We start from the raw sequence: 24,911 nt of genomic DNA on the forward strand, positions 1-24,911 counted from the left end.
GGTCCCGGGGCCCGCGGGCTGCCAGTCTCCATCGCGTTCCCGAGACTGCGCTCCCTCCCTCTCCCTGCCCGGAGACTGGGCGAGCTGCCCCGTTGGCCAGCGCCTCCCCTCCTCTCTGGGAACCTCCAGAATGGGAGGACACGCCCCGTGGAGGGTGCCCCGGAGCCGGCGCAGGACCGCGAGGGTAAGCCTGTTAGCTGCGCTCACGTTTCTCAGTTCAGTTCCCTGCGGGGGAAACACGTGCCGGATGGAGGGTGGGCTCATTTTGGGGGGACCTGAGAGACAGTGAGTTGGGCCGAATGCCTCCATTTACTAGCTGTGTGACCTTGGGCAAGTTATTTTTTGTCCTCTCTCAACCCGTTTCTGCATTTAAACAATATTATCTAGACTGCAGACTTTCTGTGAAGATTGCATGGGTGAATCTGTGTCCAACTCTTTACCTGTGGCATAAGCAGGCATCCCACATGTGCCATGCGCTCTGCTGCTGCCTGTGTGTACCATCCCAGGGCAACTGATCAGAATTTGCCCACATGTCAACATTTCCCAGGTAACTCAGTGGTAAAGAATCCACCTGCAATGCAGGAGACTCAGGTTTGATCCCTGGGTTGGGAAGATCCCCTGGAGGAGGAAATGGCAACCCACTTCAGGATTCTTGCCTGGAAAATGCCATGGGTAGAGGAGCCTGGTGGGCTATAGTCCATGGGGTCATAAAGAATCAGACACGAATGAGCATGCATGCAACATTTTGCAGCTGTTATTCTTGGAAAAGGTCTCTTTCATCTTCTTGCTAAAGGCTGTTTCAGTGCCACGGTAATGTCCTCAAGGAAGTCCTCTGTCACTGACAGCTGCCTGCACATGATATCTGCTTTCCCCATCCTTTGAGGACGTCATGCTCATGGAGCAGTATGAGAAAGTGGAAAGAAGTATTGAGCGTGTTTTAAAGCCTTCCATAGGTCTCTTTCCTAAACCCATCTAGAATACCAGAACTTAATTCACTTATTTAAGTTTTTTTTGGCTGCACTGGGTCTTCCATTGTTGTACCCGGGCTTTCTCTGCTTGTAGCGAGTCGGGGGCTACTCTCTAGTTGCGATGTGCAGGAAGGTGAGATGCAGTTAATAAGGGAATGAGGAAGACTCAGCGCCAATGACACATCCAGTAGGCTCTCCCTGCAGATGTGTGCAGAGGGCTCAGGATTTCTATCTTCACCCAGGGGTCTAGAGGAGAATGACTGATAGGCCCTCTGGTTGTAAATCCCATACCTGGTCCCTCTAAGCTGAAACTCTGAGAACATATCCGTGTGTGGATGCTCTGGGCCTAGCACTTGCTTCTTCAGTACCCACAAGAACTTTTTTTGCCTCTGAATAAAATCATCACTTGTGTTAAGGTTGCTTTCAGCCTGTATTGGAAGACTCTGGTCTTTGATATCCTCCATTGTCTATGTTAGAATCAAAATCTGCGCTTCCCTGTTGAGTCACAAAGTGAAAGTCGCTCAGTCGTGTCAGACTGTTTGCAACCCCATGGACTATACTATCCATGGAATTCTCCAGGCTAGAATACTGGAATGGGTAGCTTTTCCCTTCTCCAAGGGCTCTTCCCAACTCAGGGATTGAACCCAGGTGTCCCGCATTGCAGTCAGATTCTTAACCAGCTGAGCCACCAGGAAAGCCCAAGAATACTGGAGTGGGTAGCCTGTCCCTTCCCCAGTGGATCTTCCCAACCCAGGAATCAAACTGGGGTCTCACGTATTGTGGAAGGATTCTTTATCGGTTGAGCTACCAGGGAAGCCCATTGAGTCACAGACCAAGCTAAATTTCTCGATCTCTAATTGTGCAGCAAATAATTCATAACTACCCAGTAGTAGAGGGTGCTGCAATGGGTGGCAGTTATGGAAGGGAAGGATTACCTGTCCAGAGATGCCAGAGGCAGGATGCTACGCTGTTTGGGGTAGTGGTGTGAAGTACTGACAAGGCTTCCTGGCCAGGCAAGGTGTCTCTGGATCTAAGAATCTGGGTGTTCTGCTTGCTTTGTGTACCTAGATTCCTAACTTTCTTGCCTGTTGCCTGTAGGGTCCCATCAAAAGGGCTTCTGCCATGGACTGAACTGTGTTCCCCTCCCCACTGGTTGAAGACTTAACCCCTAGTGTGACTGCATCTGGAGTAAGGAGATAATTAGAGTTAAAGGAGATTGCAGGCGGTAAGTATCCATATAAGGACTTCCCTGTGGCTCAGATGATAAAGCAGGAGATCTGGGTTCGATCCCTGGGTCAGGAAGATCCCCTGGAGAAAGAAATGGCAACCCATTCCATTGTTCTTGCCTGGAGAATCCCATGGACAGAGGAACCTGGCGGGCTGCAGTCCATGGGGTTGCAAAGAGTTGGACACGACTGAGTGATTAACACACACGTAAGAGGAGATATCAGAGAGTTCCCTACCTCTCTCTGTCTCTTTCTTTCTGGCACACGAGGACACAGTGAGGAGGAGACAGTCAGTCTGCAAGCCAGGAAGAGAGCTCACACCAGGAACCAAATCTGTTGGCACCTTAGTCTTGGACTTCCAGCCTCCCGGACTGTGAGAACATAAACTTCTGCTGTTTAAGCCCCACAGTCCCCAGTGTGTGTTCTGGCAGCTTGAGCAGACTCAGACAGCTTCCTTCCCCAAGCAGCCTTTGGTCCTGATGCCAGTACATGACCCAGAGAATTTACTTGCTACTTGAACCTTGAAAAAAGACATTTAATTCCCTGTTTCCATCACTCCAAAATTGAGTCATAGTAGGATTTTCTGACTCAGAGCAAGAGGGAACAACAGAGAGTCACTGCGTGTGTATGTGTTATGAGAAAGAGACAGAGAGGGAGGCAGAGATGTAACATATTTGCAGGTTCTGGGATTAGAACACTGACCCATTTGGGGGTTGGTATCCTGCATTTCACACCTCAGGTCCAACCTCCCGTCCTTTTTCTCAAAGACCTAAGAATGGAAGCCTCTTTATGGAGTGGGGAAATCAGGGATGGCTCCGTGGAGGGAGAAGGTGTGGCCTGGCCCCAGACAGAGGGCACATTTGAAAAGACCTTCCAGGAAGTGGGTCACAGCATGAGCTAAGACTTAGAAATGGGACTAGACAAGGTGTTCTGAGAAGGGGCGGCTGTTCACAGGAGACTCCAAAACCAGGGCCTGGCAGCCTGGGGAAAAGGGGTGCCCTGTGGATTCTTGTGCCCCGGGTGTGTAGGGGGCAGTGATTCAAGGCAGACCCCAGTGTGGTCCTGCGGGGTCCCGTGAGGCAGCACAGGAGTTCTCAGAAGCTCCAGTGGAGGACAAGTTGGAGAGTTTGGCCAACAGAAGTCCAAAGTAAAATAGAGCCTCCGTTTCTTTGTCTGTAAAATGGAGCTATTTGTGCCTACCTCAGAGTGACTGTAAGGATTAGTAGCCGTGACTGCTTTTTGAGGGTCTAATACACACCAGCTTTCATCAAGGACTCTCTGTTCATGGCCTCAAGTTCCCCCACAACAGCCCTGTGACGGAGAGACTATTTTTATCCCTGTGTTTCCCAGATAAGGAAACAAAGGTCCTTAAAGGTCTGAGTCAGAACAGCTTTGAAGTGCCGAGTCAGCCCCTGAGCCCAGGTCTCTGTGACTCAGATGGTGCAGCTCAGTCATCATGTGTTGCTTCCAGGAACCCCATCAACACACGTCTCTATTTCTAGGCACACCAGCCCAGCCAGCGCTGGCTGTCATAGGCCTGACATAGCAGCAGGATACCCGTCAGCCTGACCTCCCTACGAGCAGGGGTGTGAAACCCGCCTGGGCTTGGAGCCCCGAAGACCAGGCACACCCCCACCTTGTTCACGCCGAGGCTCCACATGGCTGGCCCTGAGGATGGGTGCAGGAGGACGGGAGTGCTGTGTTCACAGCTCCTGTGTGGCTCTGTGCACCTAACATAGCCAGCTAAGTGCTCCCCATGACCAGGTGTAACGACTCACAGTCTTATCACTGATTGGTCACGAGGTTCTCAAAATATCTCGACAGCAGGAATTAAAAATAGTAGAGTAGTGGGAACCCAGCTCAGTCTAAGTGTCTGAAAGTGTTATTTTCGCCCTTCCGTTGAGGACATTCTTTAGTCTGTGGGAGCCGTTCCAGGGAGTGGGCGGGGAGCCACCCTGCCCTCTCTGTTCTTCTCCAGAGGGAGCAAGACCAGCTGTAGTGTGTGGCCAGGATCATGGTGACCTGGGCATGTGGAAGCCTGGGGTTCAGAACCTTCCTGCAGCTTACCAGATGCAGCAGAACTGGGGTAGCCCCTGACCTCCAACCTGTCAAGGGAGGTCGTTAGAACCCATCACGTTTGTTAGGACATGCCCGGCAACTTTCAGGTGTTTGCCCACTCCACCCTCGGCACATCCCTGGATGGATTCTGGGTCAGGGTCTCCTCCAGAGAGCAGGAGGAAAGGGAGTGAAGTGAGTGGAAAGGCAGAAGGCCTAGCTAGGGAGGAGGTGAAGACCAGGGTAGGTGCTTCTGCACCCATGGAGTAGAGCTGAGAGGTGTTTGGAGGTGGGCAGTCCTAGCATCAAAGGCTATAGGGATTCTGGGGGCCAGGGGGTCCGTCTGTGCTAGGGGTCAGGGAGTTTGTCTCCTTCAGTCCTTGTCAAACGAGATCAGAGCCTCTCACCCAGTCCTGCAGCTTGCCCTGTGCTCCCCTCCCATCCCCAATTTGCCCAGAAACTGCCTCCCCCCACCCACCTGCGGGCCTGCACACCTGTGCCCCATGGAGCCCAGCCCCATCAGCACAAACCCGCAGCTCCTGGCAGGATCAGAACCACGTTTCAAGCACCGTGTTTGGGGTCAACCCAACGCTGCTTAGTCACTTCCCGCTTTGTGACCCAAGACCAGTTCTTTAAGCTCCTCTTTCACTTCCGTAACCTCATAGGGCTGCTGTGCAGAACGTGTACCGGAGAGCAGTTGACTGCCTGGTGGTGTGTCTGAAAGTGTTGTTTTCTCCCTTCCCTGGCTTCCTGGTGTACAGGCAGCACTCAGGTCCAGCGAGTCGTCACGATGACGCTGCTGAGTGTGATGGAGGTGATGCCCGTGGTCCCCTGGGGAAGGAAGGCCACTGACCCCAGCCTTCTTGACTCCCCAAAGGGTGCCCGTGCACGGAGAGGAAGGATTCCTTGTCACTTCTGTGGGAAACCAGTGGCTTCCCTGGTGCCTCAGATGGTAAAGAATCTGCCTGCTGTGCAGGAGACCCCAGTTTGCTCCCTGGATTGGGACGATCCCCTGGAGGGGGCCATGGCTACCCACCCCAGTATTCTTGCCTGGAGCATCCCATGGACAGAGGAGCCTGGTGGGCTACCGTCCAGGAGGTCTCAAAGAGTCAGACACGACTGAGCGACTAAGACTTTCACATGACACAGTGGTAGAGGTGAAGGTGAGTGGACTACAGGACCCGCCCATCCTCTTTTGCAAGGCTCCCTGCACCCAGCATGTGAGGTGGTGTCTCCCCCAACACGTCCTCCCCACGGATCGCCTCTGGAGGCAGCACTCGTGGGTTTGGATCACAGTTCTGTCCTTTGTGGCTGTGTGACCTTGGGGAAGTTAGTGGTGAGGCAAGAGTACCTAGCAGGTCACGCCCTGTGACCGGGTGTCAGTCTCACAGAGTCCAGAGAAACTGGCATCTGCTGGAGACCTCTGCATCCTTCAGGGACCGGGTAGGTGTCCCGGTGTTGTTTTGTTAGCCCGTCCCAGGTAGGAGAGGATTTGCAATTCAACACTCTGCTCTTTTCCTGAGCCTTGTGACTTGGCCGGGCTCCTGGGTGGAAAGAGAAGCTGCCTGCTCTGGGCTCAGTGTCACTGGGCCAGCCTCCCAGCTCCTGAAATTAGCCTCCGCAGACACCGTTCTCTGGGCGCTGGGTGGGGAGGCCACTGGTGTCCCCCCGACCCCAGCCATGGAGGAGCAGGACCATGCCTGTGACGCCACCTGGGAGCCCCCACAGCCAAAGAGCCGCCCGGACTCACCTTGGTCGTGGGTAAGGGCCAGGGCATGGCCACATGCAAACCCCCCAACCCCCGCCTGGCTGAGAAGTGCAGACAGGCCTTGTGGGTCCTGTAGAGGATCGGTGCATCCACATTTTTCCAAAGAAGTGATGGGACCAGCTGCTCCCCAGGGGCTCCTGGGATGGAGGCTACATTTATGGAAGAGGGTTTAGAACTGACTCGAGAAGTCAAGGCGTTTTTCTTTGCCTTGGATGGATAGTAATAGTAACTGCTTTAATCCTCAAGACAGAGAGTTATTTGAGGACTCCTGCTCACCAGGCACTGTGCAGGGAATGCTTGCTGTCTTCTGTGTTTGCATGCGGGCAAGGAGGGGAGGCCCCGAGGGTTGAAGTTACGGGATCAACACAGGCATTTGAGCATGGTTGTGTCAGAGAGTGTGATGTGTGTGCTGTGGGCGCCCCTGGACTCCAAAGCCAGAGGTTGCACCGTCTGTGTTTTCTAGATCTCATCCTAGATGTCCAGGCTTTGTTCAAAGGTAGTTATGTTTGTATGAAGCCCCAAAAGCAAGAGTAGAGGGTGTTCAGATAACCCCAAGTGGAAGTGGGGACCAAGGGTGGAGCCTGGACTAGAGTTTGGGCTTGGCTATTTCTTCCAAAGGCTGAGGGTTTGGCCACAGTGAACATAATGTGTTAATGGTAGTGGTTTAGTCACAAATTGTGTCTGACTCTGTGACCCCATGGACAGTAGCCCACCAGGCTCTTCTGTCCATGGGGATGCTCCAGGCAAGAATACTGGAGTGGGTTGCCATTTCCTCCTCCAGGGGATACTCCCGACCCAGGGATCGAATCCTGGTCTCCTGCACTGCAGGCGGATTCTTTACGTCTAAGCCACCAGGGAAGCCACCAGCGTGTCACTGCCCCGGCCCAAATGTCTAGGACTCCTTTGACACTCCTGGTCTGGCCCCCAGCTGCAGAGGCTGGGCTGGTCCTGGAGGGTTCCACACGCCCTGGAAACGGAGAGACCTTGGGATCTGTTGCACCTATGGGGAGAGGGTGAGGGGTGTGGCGTGCACTGAGCAGACACAGCCTCCTGGCTGCCGGTTCCCCGAAGTCCCTGTCATTGTCACTTCAGTCACATCCACCTTCAGGGCAGCTCCTTTCCCTGCAGGGACGTGGGACCTTGCTGTTGGTATTCAGGCGGAGATGCGGTGGGCAGGGGGCACCCGAGAAAGGGCCTCTGGATTCTGGTCCCAGCCTTTGCCTCTTGGCCCTTTGGGCCGGTGTTTCCTGGGCAGACAGATGCTCGCAGAGGCGGCTGCGCAGTGAGCCTCCCTCTGCAGGCGGAGGGCAGGAATGGGAGCACTCCCCCGTAGTGCTCTGTACATTGACGGTATTCACACTCTAGCTAAACAACGGTTTTGTGGTTCATTGGAGATTAAGACAGTTGTGTCTTGTTTCCCATTCCTGGAATGTCTCTCTTGAACAGAGCAGCCCTGAGAAGTGCCCCCTTCTTCTCCCGCATGGGCAGCACTGCGCTCTCAGAAAGCTCTCCCACATCCACTCCGGGACTGAGTCTCCTCGGCCCTGGGACACAGGTCTTATCATCGTGGCATCTCTCTTATACAGCCCATCTCTCTCGTCCAGTTTCCCCGGGCTGTCAAATGTCATTCCCATTTGACAGCCTGGGAAACTGAGGTTTTGATGTTGCCCGCCAAGTGGCTCGGGGACGGGAGTGGCTGGGGAAGATGGAGGCAGGATAGTAGCCCAGCCCCACCATCATTCCCCACATGGACGCTGTGATCCGAGGAAGCTCTGACAACACCTGCTTTCTGCTTTTATCTTTGGATTATTAGTAATTTTTCCTGGTTATAATATTATGTGTATTAGAAAAGGTTTCAATTCTACAGCAGAGTGTAAATAATAATAAGATAGTAAAATGCCAATCATTTCACCGCTTGGGAGGTTGTCTGGGAACTTTGTCAACTGAGGTCACCCTGTGTTTCCCTGGAGGCTCATTATAATTAAGCCACAGAAAGGACTTCAAAGTCTCTGGTTCTTTTTTCATTTCAATCCCTTCACTGCCCTGTGTGCTCGATTCTAAAATCCCCAAAGCCCTCTGGGTGTCCACTGTGGCCTGGACCCCTTGCCATATGACATCTTTGACTATCTTCCTGGCGGAGGCGGGGTCCATGGCAGGAGAGGGTGAAGGGTGACGGGGGACAGTTTGCTGGACTCTGGAGCTGCTGCGCTGGCCCTGCAGACTGTCTACCCCTGAATGCAGGATTTAAATGGGCCCAGGAACTTGGGCTTGGCTCCTGCTGGTGCCCATATCCAGGAGAATCTGACCTGCTGAGCTGAAGGGTGGCTGCAGGGCAGGGATCCCAGGAGTCTAACGGGGCTCCAGGGAGAGTGCTGGCCTCCTTCCACAGTTGGGGGCTGGGTGCAGCCCAGGGAGGACAGAGGAGGCCAGGTCCTGAGTGAGGCTTCAGCAAAGCTGGACTGGAACACAAAGCAGGAAATCGAGGTGGAAGCCCAGATGGACTGCCTGCCATGCAGGAAAGCTTAGGAGGAGGCTGCAAGAGAGCTGGCCAAGCAGGGCAGGAGAGGCGGGAACTGCAGCTGCCGTGGCCGGGAGCCCGGGCTGAGCTGGCTGCTTCTGGGGAGGGTAAGAATGGCTCAGCCGTCCTGGGGCACTTTCATTCCTGGGGCCAGGAAAGGGCAGCTGGCAGTCCCGAGAGCCCTGGGAGGCACCTGTTAAGTTGGCAACAGCTCCCTGAACACAGGCCACATCCCTTCCCAGAGGCTGTGAGCTTGTTGTTCTGGCTTTGAGCGTGTACAGAGCCCCGTGGGGCACAGTGATGGGTGAGACCTGGTCCCCACCCGCAGGAGGTCAGGGTGGAGTGTTAGTGGGTGCGTCTGCCAGCTGCCAAGTTCCTGTGGGCACAGATCAGGAGGAATTCCCACTGGCAGGGCTGGGGAAGGCGTCTTTGTGAAGCTGGCATCGGAGCCAGGCCTTGGGAGGAGGGTAGGATTTCAATAAACAGATGGGGGGAGGGGTGGCAGGCAGAGACTTCTAGGCCAAGGGTTCAGCCTGAGTGACAGCTGGGCTTTGTGAGAACAGGGTGTTCTCCTAAAGCTAAGTCTGCAAGTTCAGTTCCTCAAGCCGTTTGGGATTTTGTGTCTCCTGAGTTGGGGCGTGCGTGATGACATTCATTTCGGTCAGACCCCTAGCCTGTGAGAGAAAGCAAACAGTCACGGACCAAATACGTGGGACTCAGTGTGAATCCAGGGCCACACAGGGCCTGGGCTCAAGCTTTAGTTTTACCACTTGCAAGTTTGATTAACTGGAGCCTAAGTTTTCTTATCTGTAAAATGGGACTTAACAATACCTAATAATATAATAATCACAGGGACTCGGTTGCTCGTTGTTGTTCACTGCTAAGTTGTGTCCGACTCTGTGCGACCCCATGGACTGAAGCACACCAGGCCTCCCTATCCCTCATCATCTTCTGGAGTTCACCCTGTTTCATGTCCATTGAATCGATGACGCTTCCTACCATCTCATCTTCTGCCGCCCTCTTCTTCTGCCTGCAATCTTTCCCAGCATCAGAGTCTTTTTCCAACGAGTTGGCTGTTTGCATCAGGTGGCCAAAGTATCAGAGCTCTGGTACCAAGTGCTTGGTAAATGAGCTATCATTAATAAACCTGGAAAAAAAAATAGCTTGTTACAAGTTGGGTTGTAAATATCAGTGAAGAGAAAATCATTTGCATTTGGACTGTTGATCTCAGCGTGGTAAAGAGATAACGCACAAAATCAGAGCCCACATCCCCTAATATGGAGAATTCGGAGTGAGCCTTTGTGCAGACATTTTGGCTTGGCATTCAAGGCGTCTCAAGAGCTTCCTGCTCTTGGCTCTGTCCTCACCTACCACGACCATGTGTGGCCCAGCAAGTGCCTCTCCTCGGAGGCGCTGAGCCCATTATGTTAGCTGGGTCTCCAGGGAATGAACATCAGGACCTCAGACCCATCCTGCCATCTCCAGCCCCTGAGACTTGGCAAGGGGCTGGACTTTGGGCCCCAACTTCCCAGAGCACATGTTTGCCACTAAACTCTGTTGGCAAAGCCGACCAGAAGCCTGGGCAGAACCTGGGTCCTGGCCTCCGGAACCCCTTTCCTCAGGGACCCCTAGGGCCAGCACCCCTGACAGTGCTGGGGCATGGAAAGACAGACTCAGGGACAGGGTCCACCTCTCCCCAGAGGCCCAGCCGACTTGAGACACCTGTTTGCCCACCTGATCCAGGCAGGATCCCAAGAGGCTACTGCCTGGGATCAGCCTGAAACTACCGGCTCCCTGGTTGAGTGATGGGGAGATGGGCAGAGAGAGAAACCAGGAAGCATTCCCCGCACGTATCCCCCATGGGAAGCGGAGCTTTTGGCCTCCTTGCTCCTCCTCTCCAGTGCCCTGGGCCCACCCACCCAACCCCTGTTTCCTGTGAAGTCGAGGGGGATGTCTGGAGCGCCCCCTGGAGGTGGTACTCTACCACTACAGAGCGCTTACAAACAGGAAAACAGAAAAGCTACAGGAAAACCACCACCCCGTCGTATCACAGCCAAGTGGCTGATAGGACTTTTACTAGGGACAGAAATAGGATGAACACAGAAACTCAGTGGTGCAAAGTCAGTGTTTACTGGATCAAATCTGAATTCCTCATTAAGTTTGTTTGTGATTAAACTCCTTGCAGGAAACTGTTGTTGGATTATATTCTGCACTGTGCTTTTAAACTCTCTCTCTTGCTGCCACCTTCCCTTTCTGTCTGTTCTGTTCTCCTTATTTATAACCTCTTCTCTCCTGTTGGGCTGTGAGCCCCGCGGGCAGCCAGAGTGTCTCCATCTTGGTGTTGCCCAGAGCTCCTCACACAGTTGTGTTACATGTCTGGGTCGCTGGATTTATACCTTTTGCCTTGATGTAATATTGCAGCACCCCCTTTTGCTCTGAAGTGGGGTGATCACCCTACCTGGTACACATCTGTAAGGTCATACCTGCATTTGGCTTTGGGGCCATCCCCTCACCCACAGCTGGTACCCAAAGGTCTTTTCTCACTGCCACTTAGGGGTCCTAGTCATCTCCTCTGGTCAAGGCTAGAGAGGGTTGGAGGGCTTTGTATGGCAATGCTGTGTTTCACACAAAGATTAGGGTCTAACGTTAGTGCAGGAGGCAGAAACTGTGTGGTCCGTTTCCCTGAGGATGTTGTTCCCTGCAGACACCATGCCTTGGTGTGTTAGTGGAAAAGCTAAGGGAATAGGTTAAATATTAAATAGATTAAACTGAGTTTGTTGTTCAGTCCTTCAGTCTTGTCTGACTCTTTGGACATCATGGACTACAGCATGCTAGGCTTCCCTATCCTTCATCATTTTCTGGAGCTTGCTCAAACTGATGTTCATTGAGTCAGTGATGCCATCCAACCATCTCATCCTCTGTTGTCCCCTTCTCCTCCCACCTTCGGTCTTTCCTAGCATCAGGGTCTTTTCTAATGAGTCAGTTCTTCTCATCAGGTGGCCAAAGTATTGGAGTTTCAGCATCAGTCCTTCCAGTGAATATTCAGGACTGACCTCCTTTAGGATGGACTGGTTGGATCTCCTTGCAGTCCAAGGGACTCTCAAGAGTCTTCTCCAACACCACAGTTCAAAAGCATCAGTTCTTCAGCATTCAGCCTACTTTATGGTCCAACTCTCACATCCATATATGACTACTGGAAAAACCATAGCTTTGACTAGACAGACCTTTGGTGGCAAAGTAACGTCTCTGCTTTTTAATATGCTATCTACTGGTACTGCTACTGCTGAGTCACTTCAGTTGTGTCCGACTCTGTGCGATCCCATAGACGGCAGCCCACCAGGCTCCTCTGTCCCTGGGATTCTCCAGGCAAGAATACTGGAGTGGATTGCCATTTCCTTCTCCAATGCAGGAAAGTGAAAAGTGAAAGTGAAGTCGCTCAGTCGTGTCGGACTCTTAGCGACCCCATGGACTACAGCCTACCAGGCTCCTCCATCCATGGGATTTTCCAGGCAAGAGTACTGGAGTGGGGTGCCATTGCCTTCTCCGAATATGCTATCTAGCTTTGTCAAAGCTTTTCTTTCAAGGAGCAAGCGTCTTTTAATTTCATGGCTGCAGTCTCCATCTGCAGTGATTTTGAACCCCCAAGAAAATAAAGTCTCTCACTGTTTCCATTGTTTCCCCATCTATTTGACATGAAGTGATGGGACTGGATGCTCTGATCTTCATTTTTTGAATGTTGAGTTTTAAGCCAGCTTTTTCACTCTTTTCTTTCACCTTCATCAGGAGGCTCTTTAGTTCCTCTTCACTTTCTGCCATCAGGGTGTTGTCATCTGCATATCTGAAGTTATTGATATTTCTCCTGGCAATCTTGATTCCAGCTTGTGCTTCATTCAGCCCTCCATTTTGCATGATGTACTTGCATATAAGTTAAAAAAGTAGGGTGACAATATACAGCCTTGACGTACTCCTTTCCCAAATTGGAACCAGTCTGTTGTTCCATGTCCAGTTCTAACTGTTGCTTCTTGACCTACAAGCAGATTTCTCAGGAGGCAGGTAATGTGGTCTGGTATTCCTATCTCTTTAAGAATTTTCCACAATTTGTTGTAATCCACACAGTCAAAGGCCTTAGCATAGTCAATGAAGCAGAAGTAGAAGTTTTTCTGGAATTCTCTTGCTTTTTCTATGATTCAGCAGATGTTGGCAATTTGATCTCTGGTTCCTCTGCCTTTTCTAAAGGTAGCTTGAGCATCTGGAAGTTCTCAGTTCACATACTGTTGAAGCCTAGCTTGGAGAATTTTGAGCATTATTTTGCTAGTGTGTGAAATGAGTGCAATTGTGAAGAAGTTTGAACATTCTTTGGCACTGCCTTTCTTTGGGATTGAAATGAAAACTGACCTTTTCCAGTCCTGTGGCCACTGCTGAGTTTTCCAAATTTGCTGACATACTGAGTGCAGCACTTTCACAGCATCATTTTTTAGGACTTGAAATAGCTCTGCTGTAATTCCATTACCTTCACTAGCTTTGTTTGTAGTGATGCTTCCTAAGGCCTACTTTGGATTCCGAGATGTCTGGCTCTAGGTGAGTGATTACACAATTGAATTTATCTGGGTCATGAAGATCTTTTTTGTATAGTTCTTCTGTGTATTTTTGTCACCTCTTCTTAATATTTTCTGCTTCAGTTAGGTCCATACCATTTCTGTACTTTATTGTGCCCATCTTTGCATGAAATGTTCCCTTGGTATCTCTAATTTTCTAAAAGAGATCTCTAATCTTTCCCATCCTATTGTTTTCCTCCATGTCTTTGTGATCACTTAGGAAGGCACAGACTTCCTGGCCCCTGACCTCACCCCAGGCTCTACAGAGATGAGAAGGCGGGGGCGGGGCCTCCCTGTCCCACCTCCACCAAGGTGCTCTGAGCCTCTCTGATCCTCGGGCTCTTCATCTTTACCACTGGAACTAATAAACCACCTTTGTTAGCTTATCATGAGGATAAATGGGGTGAGGTTTGAGAGTCTTAGCAGCTGCATGAAGCATATAATAGAAGGAGCTGTGGAAAAGGACAAGTCACTGAAAAATTCAGTGTGAGCTATAAGGTCTGTGAACCGTAGGCTGGTATCACGCTGGTTCTCACTGATCTGGGGCTGGCCCTGTATCCATACTGGCTTCTGGAGGTGAAACTCCACCTTTTGGCAGCATCAAGAATGATCCTGACTTGAGAAAGCACATCTGGGCAGGAGTTGGGGGGTGAGCAGAGGGCTTGGTGGGTGTCCATGCCCTGCTGAGGTTGAAGGCCATTGGCAGGTTTGAGGAACAACAAAGATGCCAGTGTGGCTGGGCTAAGACCACAAGGGGAAGAATAGGAGTTTGTGTCAGAAAGTAAGCGAGGGGCAGGATCTGACCAGGCGTCATCAAGGAATTGGCCTTGACTCTGACTGAGACAGGAAGTCCTGGGGGCACGGTTTGCAGTGCAGGAGCAGGGGACCAGTTGGGAGGTTGTTGTATTAATCCCACAGGGAGGTTAAGGTGGTTTGGACCAGGGTGGTTGCAATGGAAAGGGTGAGAAGCTTCTGGTGTTGGAGGTCGATGATGGAATCAAGGAAGAGAGAGAGGCTAGAAATGTACTGTCAGTCCATGAATCACAGTGTTTAAGAACCCCAGATCTGGTGCAACCCCTCACTTCTAAACAATGTGTCTATTTATGGCTGGTGGGTCTTCATCTGGGGCTTTTCTCTAGCTGCAGCAAGCAGGGATACTCTCTGGTTGAGGTGCATGCTCTTCTCATTGCAGTGGCTTCTCTTGTTGCAGAGCACCGGCTCAGTAGCTGCGGCACACGAACTTAGTCGCTTCTCAGCATGTGGGATCCTCCTGGACCAGGGATGTGTTAAGTAGTTAGAAGAGAAAAAAGGAGTCCAAAATAGTGGTGGCTAAAAGACAAAGAAGGGGAAAAGCCCATGCAAAGAGGACAAAGGAAGGTCCAAGGACCAGAGTGAGAACCTCAGGTGAAGCAAACAACCCTCCTGGTTAGCCCAGCATAAGGCAGGCTCAGGGGAAGGAGAAAAAAAAATTAAAAAGAGGGGCCAAAACTGAGCCGCCACGGTCTTTCTTCTCTTCGCATCTTTTGGGTCAGCCCACCCTCACGCCTAGAGGATGTATGTTCCTTTGCTTGCCAAATAAAACTGAGCTGTAACTCCAAGCTGTAACACTGGTCCATCTATTGCTTCAAATTTTTGCTGTGGTGGGACAGAACTGGGGAAATTATGAACTCCCTGGACAGATGGAACCGGTATCTCCTGCACTGGCAGGTGGATTCTTCACCACTGAACCAGCAGGGAAGCCTGCAGCCCCCCAGTTTACAGAGGGGGAGACTGAACCTGTCAGAGGACATATTTTCTAGGCATGACTATAGACTTAAGGCTTAAGGTTTCCTTCCATGCAGGAAACAGGTAAATTCAGACAACACCTTGAACTTCTCTTCCTATTTGAATTTGGAGTATACTTCGCCTTGTTTCTCTTTCCAGATATTTCCTCTGTTCCCTTTCAGCTTCTCATCCCTTCAGCTTCCTCCTGGTGTCTATGCTTATCCAACCCCATTTCTTCATTCACAGTTTAGGCTCAATTAGTAGAGAATCTGGGGGAAGGGTTGCCACTGTCAGCTGTCCACTTTTCCTCCAAGGGCTGGCCCAAGTGTAGCCTCTGCCTGGAAACCCCAGCTGGGAGCGATGCTTCCCTCCTAAACCCCCACTTCTTTTTGGAACAGGCTTTTGTCGTAGTTGTTCCGAGACTGGTCCCTGGCACATAGCAAGTGCTTGGCGTTTCTAGAAGGAGCAGAGAATGAACGAAATTACAAAGTAAGCACCCCCAGGTCTTATCATTCGATGGCGAGCTTTTGCCTGGTTTCATCTTCATTTACACATCGAGGCTCCCGACCCCACTTCCAGCGCTTACTGGGTGATCCTCCACAGTCCTGCCCTGAGTTGGTGGGAGGCCCTTGGAGAGGGAGGAGCCAGAAAGTAGGGGGGCCCAGAAACAATTTAGAGATGGCTCTGTAGTAAAGCTTAAGTGAGAAATGGGAGGCGAAGACCAGAATGTCAGGCTGGAAAGACTGGGAAAATGAAAGGCTGGTAGGAAAGGGTGGTGCCAGAGGGTCTGGCCCAGATGAGTTATTCTGGAATGCCTGAGGTTGTCGGATATTGGCTGCTGGACAGAGACTGTGTGGTGTGTTTTGTGGGTAAGCAGGCCTGGTTTAAAGGCACAGGAGTGGGGTGCATGGCCACCTCCGGGGTGCTGTGAGCAGAGCATATGCTCACCAGAAAGGTTGCACTCATCCCATGTGAGTGATATAGAAGATGCCCGCCCCCGAGGCTCCGGTGGCTCAGACACCTTCTTCTGTTGTTGTCTGCCCCGTGTGAAGTGTTATAAATCCATTCCTCACAGGATGCATGGTTGGAGTGCTGTCTAAAGGGATGAATCAGTGTGAGTCCTTTTGTTGGACAAGAGCCTGTTTTTCATCTTCCTCCTCTGCCCTGGCTGTCCTGGGCCTGGGCTCTGTTGAGTCCCTGAGAGCAGGATTATCTGAGCCTAGATGTCAGGAGTAATTCTGTCTACTTTCTCCCATCATTCTAAATCCTGCTCCATGTCATGGCTTTTGATCTATTTGCAAACAGTTTGATTGCTTGAGTTTTTTCCCTAAGCTACTTGAGATCCTTTTTGGATTTGTTAAAGAATATAAGCAAATAATAACCAAAAATTTGGAATAAAAAGACCTTTTTTTTTCTAAGCAGGATGGATGGGAAAGCAGGATGTTATGGAAATGTGACATTCCTGGCTGGTGGGTCTATAGTCTAGGGGGAGGGCCTGAAGAATGGACATCCCTTATAGCAGGGACAGCAAGGGGAGGCAGCAAATTCCAAATTCCTCTGAAACTTGGAAGGGTTTATTGTTAGATGAATGAAGAGAGTGAGAATCTGTCTCAATAGGAGAGCAACACAGAATTTGAAGGACCTTTCAGTTCTAGGCTCACGCTGTGGCTTTGAGCAGGCCTGCTGTCACTCTGGAGCTATGATCCCTCCCCCATAGGGCTGTCTGCCGATCACAGCTGGGGGCACAGGCGTGCCCACTCGGAGGAGCTAAGCTCACTATCTGCAAGCCTTATCAGGTGCCTTTGTGAAATGAGGGTGTGGCAGGGCTCCTGTGTACGTTTGCGGTCCACACAGAGTGCTGGCCCAGGGGTCACCCAGGGCAGAAAGCCACCCTGCTGCCCGCTCACCAGTCTTGCTGGGCTCGGGGGCAGAGGGGCCTGGGATGGTCAGGAAGAAGGGGCTCCTCCCTGAAAGCCGTTCATCCAGAGAGTGCTCTTTCTTCACTCTGCCGAGGGGGCCCTGTGTGCCGACTGCGGCTCCAGCGCTGGGCCTGACCACGGTTTGCAGCACCTGTTATCCCTGTTACAGCACCCTTACCATTGGTGACAATGTCGGCAGGCTCTTCCTTGTAAACGAAGTAAAAATGGGGCAACTTGTGAAATGCTATGCTCGGCACCCTCCCCTCTCAAGCTCCTGCATCCACCACCTCCTGCCAACCATCCCCCACCCCCGCCTCTCTCTCCCTAGTCTCCCAGGGCTCCGTGCAGCACAGTTTGAACCCCACGGAGGAGGAGGCAGCCTCCTGTGGCCCATCCAAATTGACCATTTGGGAACCATAGACTGGAATTCTTTGGGAAGCAAAACGAAGTGACGGTCTCTGGACTTCAGCTTGGTGGGCTGAGCCTATCTGTGGCCACGGCTGGGGGACGCTGTTTCAGTCCCGCCCTTTCTGTGCTGTGCTTAGTCGCATCCGACTCTTTGTGATCCCATGGACTGTAGCCCGCCAGGCTCCTCTAACAAAAGAGAAAGCCAGTTGCCCAGAGTCACCCATGTAGTTACAGCAGAGCTGGTATTAAAACCTACACCTGATTCCCTTTTCCACTGTCTCCTGACTCCATTTTAGCAATAGATGTTTAATGAAAAACACTGGATCAGCTGTTAGGATATGTAATTCTAGACCAGGACCCCGTGGACTGTAGCCCACCAGGCTCCTCTGTCCATGGGATTCTCCAGGCAAGAGTACTGCAGTGGGTTGCCATGCCCTCCTTCAGGTCATCTTCCCAACCCAGGGATTGAACCCGGGTTTTCCACATTGCAGGTGGAATCTTTACCATCTGAGCCACCAGGGCAGCCCAAGAATATTGAGTATCTTAACTGCAGTCATCCAGGGTCTGGTGTCTTAGCCCAGAAATGCCCTCTAGAGGTCACTGTGACACCGGGACCCAGGACGGGACACACCTGGAAGGGACCATGTCCTCTCTTCTCCTACAAGTAAGGGCAAATGAAAACTGAATCAATACATGAAGCATTTCAGCCAACAATCAGAGAGTTTTGTTGAGATTCTTGAGTGAATTATTTTTATCTGAGGTGATTTGAACTTCAAATAGTTCGAGATAAAGGAAATGGGGACTTGGGCTAGCTAATATCTTCCCCTGATCTGACATGGGCAGAAACTGAGTTTATTAATAGCCCCTTGATGGACACTTCACAGTGAAAGGTGAAGCAAGATGGGATCAAGTTTCTGGGTTTTATCCAGTTAGCAATGCCCAGTGGGTGAAATATTACCAGATGGAAAGAGTAAGAACAGTGAGTCTTATAGGCTGCACTCTGAGCGGCTGCCTTGTAGAATAGTATTTTTGCAAACATAGTTATTTGCAATTTATGGATAATGTAAAGTGCATTCAAAATGACAAATGTCTAGGTTTATTATTGTTGTTGTTTACTGAATGCTTTATGTATGCTAGGCACTGATGAAGCATTTTCTTTTTGTCATCAATCTTCTTAAGAACCATTTTTGTTGCTGTTCAGTCACTAAGTTGTGTCTGACTCTTTGCGACCCCCATGGACTGCAACATGCCAGGCCTCCCTGTCCTTGAGTATCTCCTGGAATTTGCCCAAGTCCATGTTCATTGAGTTGGTGATGCCATCCAACCATCTCATCCTCTGTCGCCCCCTTCTCCTCCTGCTATCAATCTTTCCCAGCATCAGGGTCTTTTCCAGTGAGTTGGCTCTTCGCCTCAGGTGGCCAAAGTATTGGAGCATCATAAGAACCATGTGGGTGGATTATTAGCCTCAGTTTATACACAGAGGTGCTGAGAGACATTACTTAATTGGGCTGAGGTCTCACAACCAGCAGTGAAACCATTCTTTCTGTGCTAGTCTTCTGCTTCTAAGATCTAATCTCTCCCCTGGAAATGCCGCCTTCCTATTTTTCTTTGGAAGCTTTCACAGGACTGAACTCTGACTTTTATGGGAGCCAGTCTCCCAGCTGCACATCTCTGCTTAGCCCTGAAACTCAGGGCTAAAGATTTGCTTCTCCAGTAGTGACCATCTCACTTGAATGACAGTCATTTTCCAACTGACCCTGGTACCGGTGCCTCTTCCTAGGATGACATGCGGGTGGCAGCGGGGAGCAGGAGAGACATGTTCTCTATGGGTCCTGCCCTTGGAAATTTTCTGGATGAGAGAACACTTCATGATGTATGGGATTCTCAAATGTTAGATGAGAGGGGGCCTTGTTGACTGTCATGTAATGTAGTCTTACACTCACAGCTGGCCTCGTGGGAGTCTTGTGGTCACTCCTAGTCCTGGTTATCAGATTCACAGAGTTTCTGAATAATATAGACTCACAATCTGTGGGGTTCAGCCTCACAAGATTATATACAAAAATATACACAAATATGCTTCAGTTCAGTTGCTCAGTCATGTCTGACTCTTTGTGCCAGGCTTCCCTGTCCATCACTAACTCCTGGAGCTTGCTCTAACTCATGTCCATCGAGTAGGTGATACCATCCAACCATCTCATCCTCTGTTGTCCCCTTCTCCTCCTGCCTTCAGTCTTTCCCAGCTTCAGGGTCTTTTCTAATGAGTCAATTCTTTGCATCAGGTGGCCAAAGTACTGGAGCTTCAGCTTCAGCATAAGTCCTTCCAGTGAACATTCAGGACTGATTTCCTTTAGGATTGACTGGTTTGGTCTCCTTGCAGTCCAAGGGACTCTCAAGAGTCTTCTCCAAGAACATAGTTTGAAAACATCAAATATGTTTGTGTATTAATAGATTTAAGTTAATAAATATATGATTTATAATAGTTATGAATGCTATATATAATATTTTATATATTGCTTATATTATATACACGTTTTTTAGTGTCTATGTCTCTTTACCAGGCATGCAGACAGTGTTTATGACCCTGTGTCATCTGTTCTTCTCCAGATATGCTTGACTTCTTCCATTTACTTTGTTGTGAGATGAGATGTGATTTCTGCTTCTGTTGACACCCACTTGTACTCTTCAGAGTCTAGTTTCTCAGTGTCCTTCTTAGAGTTTTATATGACCAGTACAATGTACAATGGCCCCTGGCCTTATTCTAGATTTAAATATCTCTTACTCTTTTCTAAGATCAAAGCATTCAGAGTTACTTAATAACTGCTGATGGCTAGGCCTTTTCTATTGGTTACACAATGGACTTTTTGAGTCTTAGTATATCTGCCTTGGGCTTCCCAGGTGGCGCTAGTGGTAAAGAACCTGCCTGCCAATGCAGGAGACTCAGGCTTGATCTCTGGGTTGGGAAGATCCCCTGGAGGAGGAAATAACAACCCACTCCAATATTCTTGCCTGGGAAATCCCACTGGACAGAGGAGCCTGATGGTCCATGGGGTCACAGAGTCGGACATGACTTAGCAACTGAACAAACAGCAGGACTTCCTATAAAAATGCCACTGGAAAGGTGGGTCCCACTTCCTTCTCCTTGCTTTGGCTCTGGTACTTACTGACCTTGTGATTTCAGAAAGTCCCTCTGCACCTGAATGGCCTCATCTGTAAAATGGGCTACTGTGAGAGGGTAAATGATGTAATGCGTGCTTCCCACCTTCCAGAATGACCTGGGAGCTTCAGCTCCCACTAGAGAGTTTGATTCAATAGGTTAGAGTGGGGCCTAGAATAAAGAATGTGAGTGACTTGTCCAGTCATTTCTGATGAGCGAGCAGGTTTAGATCCTGAATCACAGCGTTTGTAAAGTGCTTAGCGCACATTCAGTGCCCTGCAGGGGCCTGCACCTCCTTTTCTTCTCCCATATCCCAGCTCTCCTTTCCTCTGAGCACTTAGGACTCTGGTGCTGCCCACTTTGTATCCCAGAGGACAACCCCAGGAGGAAACTCATTGAAAATGCTCTTCTCCAGATGTTTGCCTTTGATACAAATAGAAGAAAGAGCAATGCTTAGTTCAAAGTTTCTGTTTAAATTTCACTGCCACTACCAGGTCTATCTTCTGTAGCCTTTGATAAGCCCCATGATACAGAGAGGTTGAGGGCAGGAGGAGAAGGGGGCGACAGAGGATGAGGTGGTTGGTGGCATCACTGACTCAATGGACCTGAGTTTGAGCAAGCTCTGGGAGATGGTGAAGGACAGGGAAGCCTGATGTGCTGCAGTGCCTGGGGTCGCAAAGAGTCTGACACAACTTAGCGACTGAACAACAACAGCAGTGATACAGACACCAGATCCCGCCCTGAGATCTTGGGATTATATTGCAGCCTGAGAAACCTAAGACATCAAGATCAGCCGTAGTGGGGAGATATCTTCTTTGGGTCAGGGGGCAAGCTTCCTCATGCACTTCAAATACCCCAGAAGCTTCCTCAAGCTCGTGTCCAGTTGTAAATTGAAGGAGGCTCTGGGGTCACACAGAGTCAGACACGACTGAAGTAAGTTAGCAGCAGCAGCAGCAGCAGTGAGGTCATTGTGGCAGACAAAGTGGACCCAGCAGGTGGAGCTAGAGAGTCAGAGACATCGAAAAGCCAGAGAGCTGGTCCTGGGGTCTCAGGAAGACGAGGTCCGGCAGTTGTCTTTGGCAAAGGTAGTGTATCAGAATCCCTGAACAACTTGTTTTTGTTTTTTTTTTTAAAGACTATAAAATTCCAGATCCCATCCCTATGGAATCTGGCAATTAACTAATTGCCCACGTAACTGTGATGTACTCCCAGTTTGGGAAGCATTGATGTAGAGATTCTGGAATGATCTAGATGTGGTCCAGGCACATAAATGTGAGCCTGTCTGAGTTGAGAGCTGTGTGCTGGTCCTCAGACCAGCGGGAGCATCAGTAACATCTGGGTGCCAATCAAAAGTGCAGACTCAGACTCCACCCCAGACCTGCTGGGTCATAACCTGCCTTCTTCACAAGAGCGAGCCCTCTGGCTGACTCAGAGGCGGATCAGAGCATGAGGTCACAGAGAATGGGGCTTCTTGTTTACCTGGGGACCTGTCCCTGGAATGGGAGATCTGGGAGACCCAGTCTGTGCTTTGTCCTTGGCACCTGTCTGAGCCTCAGTTTCTTCATCTTTATTGTACCTCCTTCTCAAGGTTGTTAAGGGAACTAATGCCCAACTCCCATATTAGACTGTGAATTATTTGAGGCAAGGTCTATGTATTTTAAAAATTTCCCCTTGCCCAATGCCTAGCATTGAGCAGATTGGTCATTTTGGCATGCAGAATGATAGAATCCTCCAAGCAGAAGAGCCTTTGTGGATTGTATAGAACAGGGGACACTGTGCATGGATGAAGAGGGTATGGTGAGGTTGACAGACATTTCTAGGGTCGGACACTCATTGGAAGGACTGATGCGGAAGTTGAAACTCCAATATTTTGGCCACCTGATGCAAAGAACTGGCTCATTTGAAAAGACCTGATGCTGGGAAATATTGAAGGCAGGAGAAGGGGATGACAGAGGATGAGATGGTTGGATGTCATCACTGACTCAGTGGACATGACTTTGGGTAAACTCCAGGAGTTGGGGATGGACAGGGAGGCCTGGCGTGCTGCAGTCTATGGGGTCGCGACTAAACTGAACTGAACTGACACTCTTATTGGCACGTGGGCTTCCTGCGAGAATACCTGTTCTCTGTGGTTCTTCTTTTGGCTCCTCAGAGCTGAGCTCAGCTCCCTGTCTTCGTGAGGGCCCCCTGCCCCTCTGACCAGCCATCTCTGTACCCTCTGAACTTCTGTGCCATTGAGTGTTGGTGCCGCTCATGCACCCGTGCCTCCTGGACTGGCCTCCTCGTATGTCCTGTCTGCACTGTGTTTTTTTCTGGAAGCTGCTCTGTTGTCTCACTGTACATTTCAAACTCTTGGAGGGCAGGGCCAGGGTTCTTTTGATCCCCGTCTGCTCCCCAGCCCAATACCTAGCATGGGACTGAGCACGTGATAGTCAGTACGAACTTGCTGAATATCTGTTACTGTTTTTTTTTTTTTTTTTTTTTTTTTTAATTCTTTTTTTTTTCTAATTTTATTTTATTTTTAAACTTTACATATTTGTATTAGTTTTGCCAAATATCAAAATGAATCCTGTTACTGTTTTAAAATAGGAAATCTTTCATACATCCACGATGCAGAATAATATAATGAACATTTGCATCCCTACTACTGCTTAAAAAAAAGGATTATTACAGTTGAAAGGCTCAAGGTACCACTCTCCAATCATTTTTTAAGCAACTGTGTATCTCTATGACAGTCCATTGTCTGTGACATCATATGGTTTATTTGTTTGATTTTGCTGCTCATCAAATGAGCATCTTAAAACCAAGGTCCAAGTCAGTAAGGAGGCTATGATTCATTCAGTTCCAGTCGCTCAAGAATATTTATTAAGAGCCTTTTGTATGTCAAGAACTGTGCTAGAAACTTAGGATGCATCAGTGAACAAAGCTCACCAAAACAAAACAAATAAAAAATAAAGTCTTGCTCTCATGGAGTTCACAACTGGAAAATCTATAAACAATAAGTATAATAAATATCTAATGTGTTAGAGTTAAAAGTGCAATGGAAAAAAAAAAAATAGCCCATGGATCAGAGATTGTAAGGTGAGGGGGCAGACTGTAGTCAAGAGTGGCTTGTTGGGAAGGTGATATTTTGGCAAAGACTTGAAGGAGATGAGAGTTGGTCACTTAATTTGCAGGGAAAGGTTTTCCCCGTGGGGAGAATAACCAGTAAGGATCTTTGCTGTTGTTGTTGCCTAAGACGGAGCATTTGGGGACCAGCAAGGAGACCAGCTTGGCTGGAATGAAATGCAAGGGAGGTGGGGCATCAGGAGGTGAAGTCAGGGTCAGGGTGGGGGTGGGGTGGAGGAGGGAGCTTTTAGAGTTTTCCAGGCCACTGTCAGCACTTTGGCTTTTATTTTGGCCATTGCAAGGTCTGAGCTGAGCAGTGATGTTTTCTGACCTCTTGGGTTACAGTGTGGAGAGTAGTTAGTAGGATCAGAGAAGCAGAAAGTCGATATAGGAGGCCACTGTCATGAATGAGAAGACAGATAAGGGGGTTTGGACTAAGGGGAGAGCCTTGAAGGGGATGAGAAGTGATCAGATCCCAGACATGTCCTGAAGACAGAGCCATTGGGATTTCCTGGTGAATCAGATGTTGATTGAGAGGCGAGAAGAATGCCCAAGCACCTGGAAGGCTATAGTGACCATCAACCAAGACAAGGGAAGCTGTGGGCAGAGTGGTGTGGGGGTCAGTGGAGATCTGCACGTGCTGACTTGGAGAATGCTGCTAGGTTTCACATTTGGAGATAATGAGCAGGCAGTTGAATATATGATTCTGGACTCTATGGAGAGACTGAAGCTGGAGATACAGGGATACCGTAGGTATTTAAAACCACAAGACTGGATGAGGTCACCGTAGGAGTCAGTCAGCTCGAGAAGAGGAACTCGGTCTGGTCCCTGGAGGGCAGAGGAGAGATCTGCCAGAAAACGAGAGCTAACATTGGAACAGGAGGAACAACCAAGGGAATTTGGTGCCCTGGAGGCCAGAGGAGGAAGTGTTTCAAGGACAAGAGAGTGACATGGTGTCCAACATTGTTGATGCATGAAAAGCACAAGTAAAGACTGAGAAATGTCCGTTGCATTTAGCAACCTGGATGCTGTTGGCGACCTCGAAGAAGACAGTTCTGGTGAAACTGTGGAGGAGGCGGGGGAGTCAGACTAAAAGGGTTTAAGAGAGGAACAAGAAGAATGAAACTGAAAAAAAACAAGCAGAGGTGTTTGCTGGGAAGGGGACCGGAAATGGGCAGTAGCTGGCAGGGGAATCCAGGGAAGAGAGGGGCTTTGCTGGGCACTGAACAGACAAGACAAGAGGATAGCCTGTTTCCTTGTTGATCGAATGGATCAACAGTGGAGATGGGAAAGTTGATGATGTGTTAAGAGGGGCTTCTCTCTGTCCCTGGTAGCGGGGCAGCAGGCCTACTTCCTAAGCCCTGATGCACAGGCTGGTGCAGCCTCTGGGCTTTCCAGCAGGATGGGGAGAATCAGGAGCAAAGCCCG

At 49.9% G+C, this 24,911-nt stretch overlaps 1 protein-coding gene across 2 annotated transcripts in view; it reads left to right on the top strand.

Annotated features, from left to right (window-relative positions):
- The first annotated feature begins 5,838 nt into the window (after positions 1–5,838).
- The window catches only part of LPIN1 (lipin 1), a 131,164-nt gene continuing 112,091 nt past the window's right edge, over positions 5,839–24,911 (top strand). For both annotated transcript variants that reach the window (XM_010852080.1, XM_010852081.1), the window contains exon 1: positions 5,839–6,010. In XM_010852080.1, coding sequence (XP_010850382.1) covers positions 5,930–6,010 — 81 coding nt within the window. In that variant the 5' untranslated portion in view covers positions 5,839–5,929. The remainder of the gene's footprint in view (positions 6,011–24,911) is intronic.

Source organism: Bison bison, unplaced genomic scaffold (assembly GCF_000754665.1).
Source record: "Bison bison bison isolate TAMUID 2011002044 unplaced genomic scaffold, Bison_UMD1.0 scf7180017864307, whole genome shotgun sequence".
Taxonomy (NCBI): domain Eukaryota; kingdom Metazoa; phylum Chordata; class Mammalia; order Artiodactyla; family Bovidae; genus Bison; species Bison bison.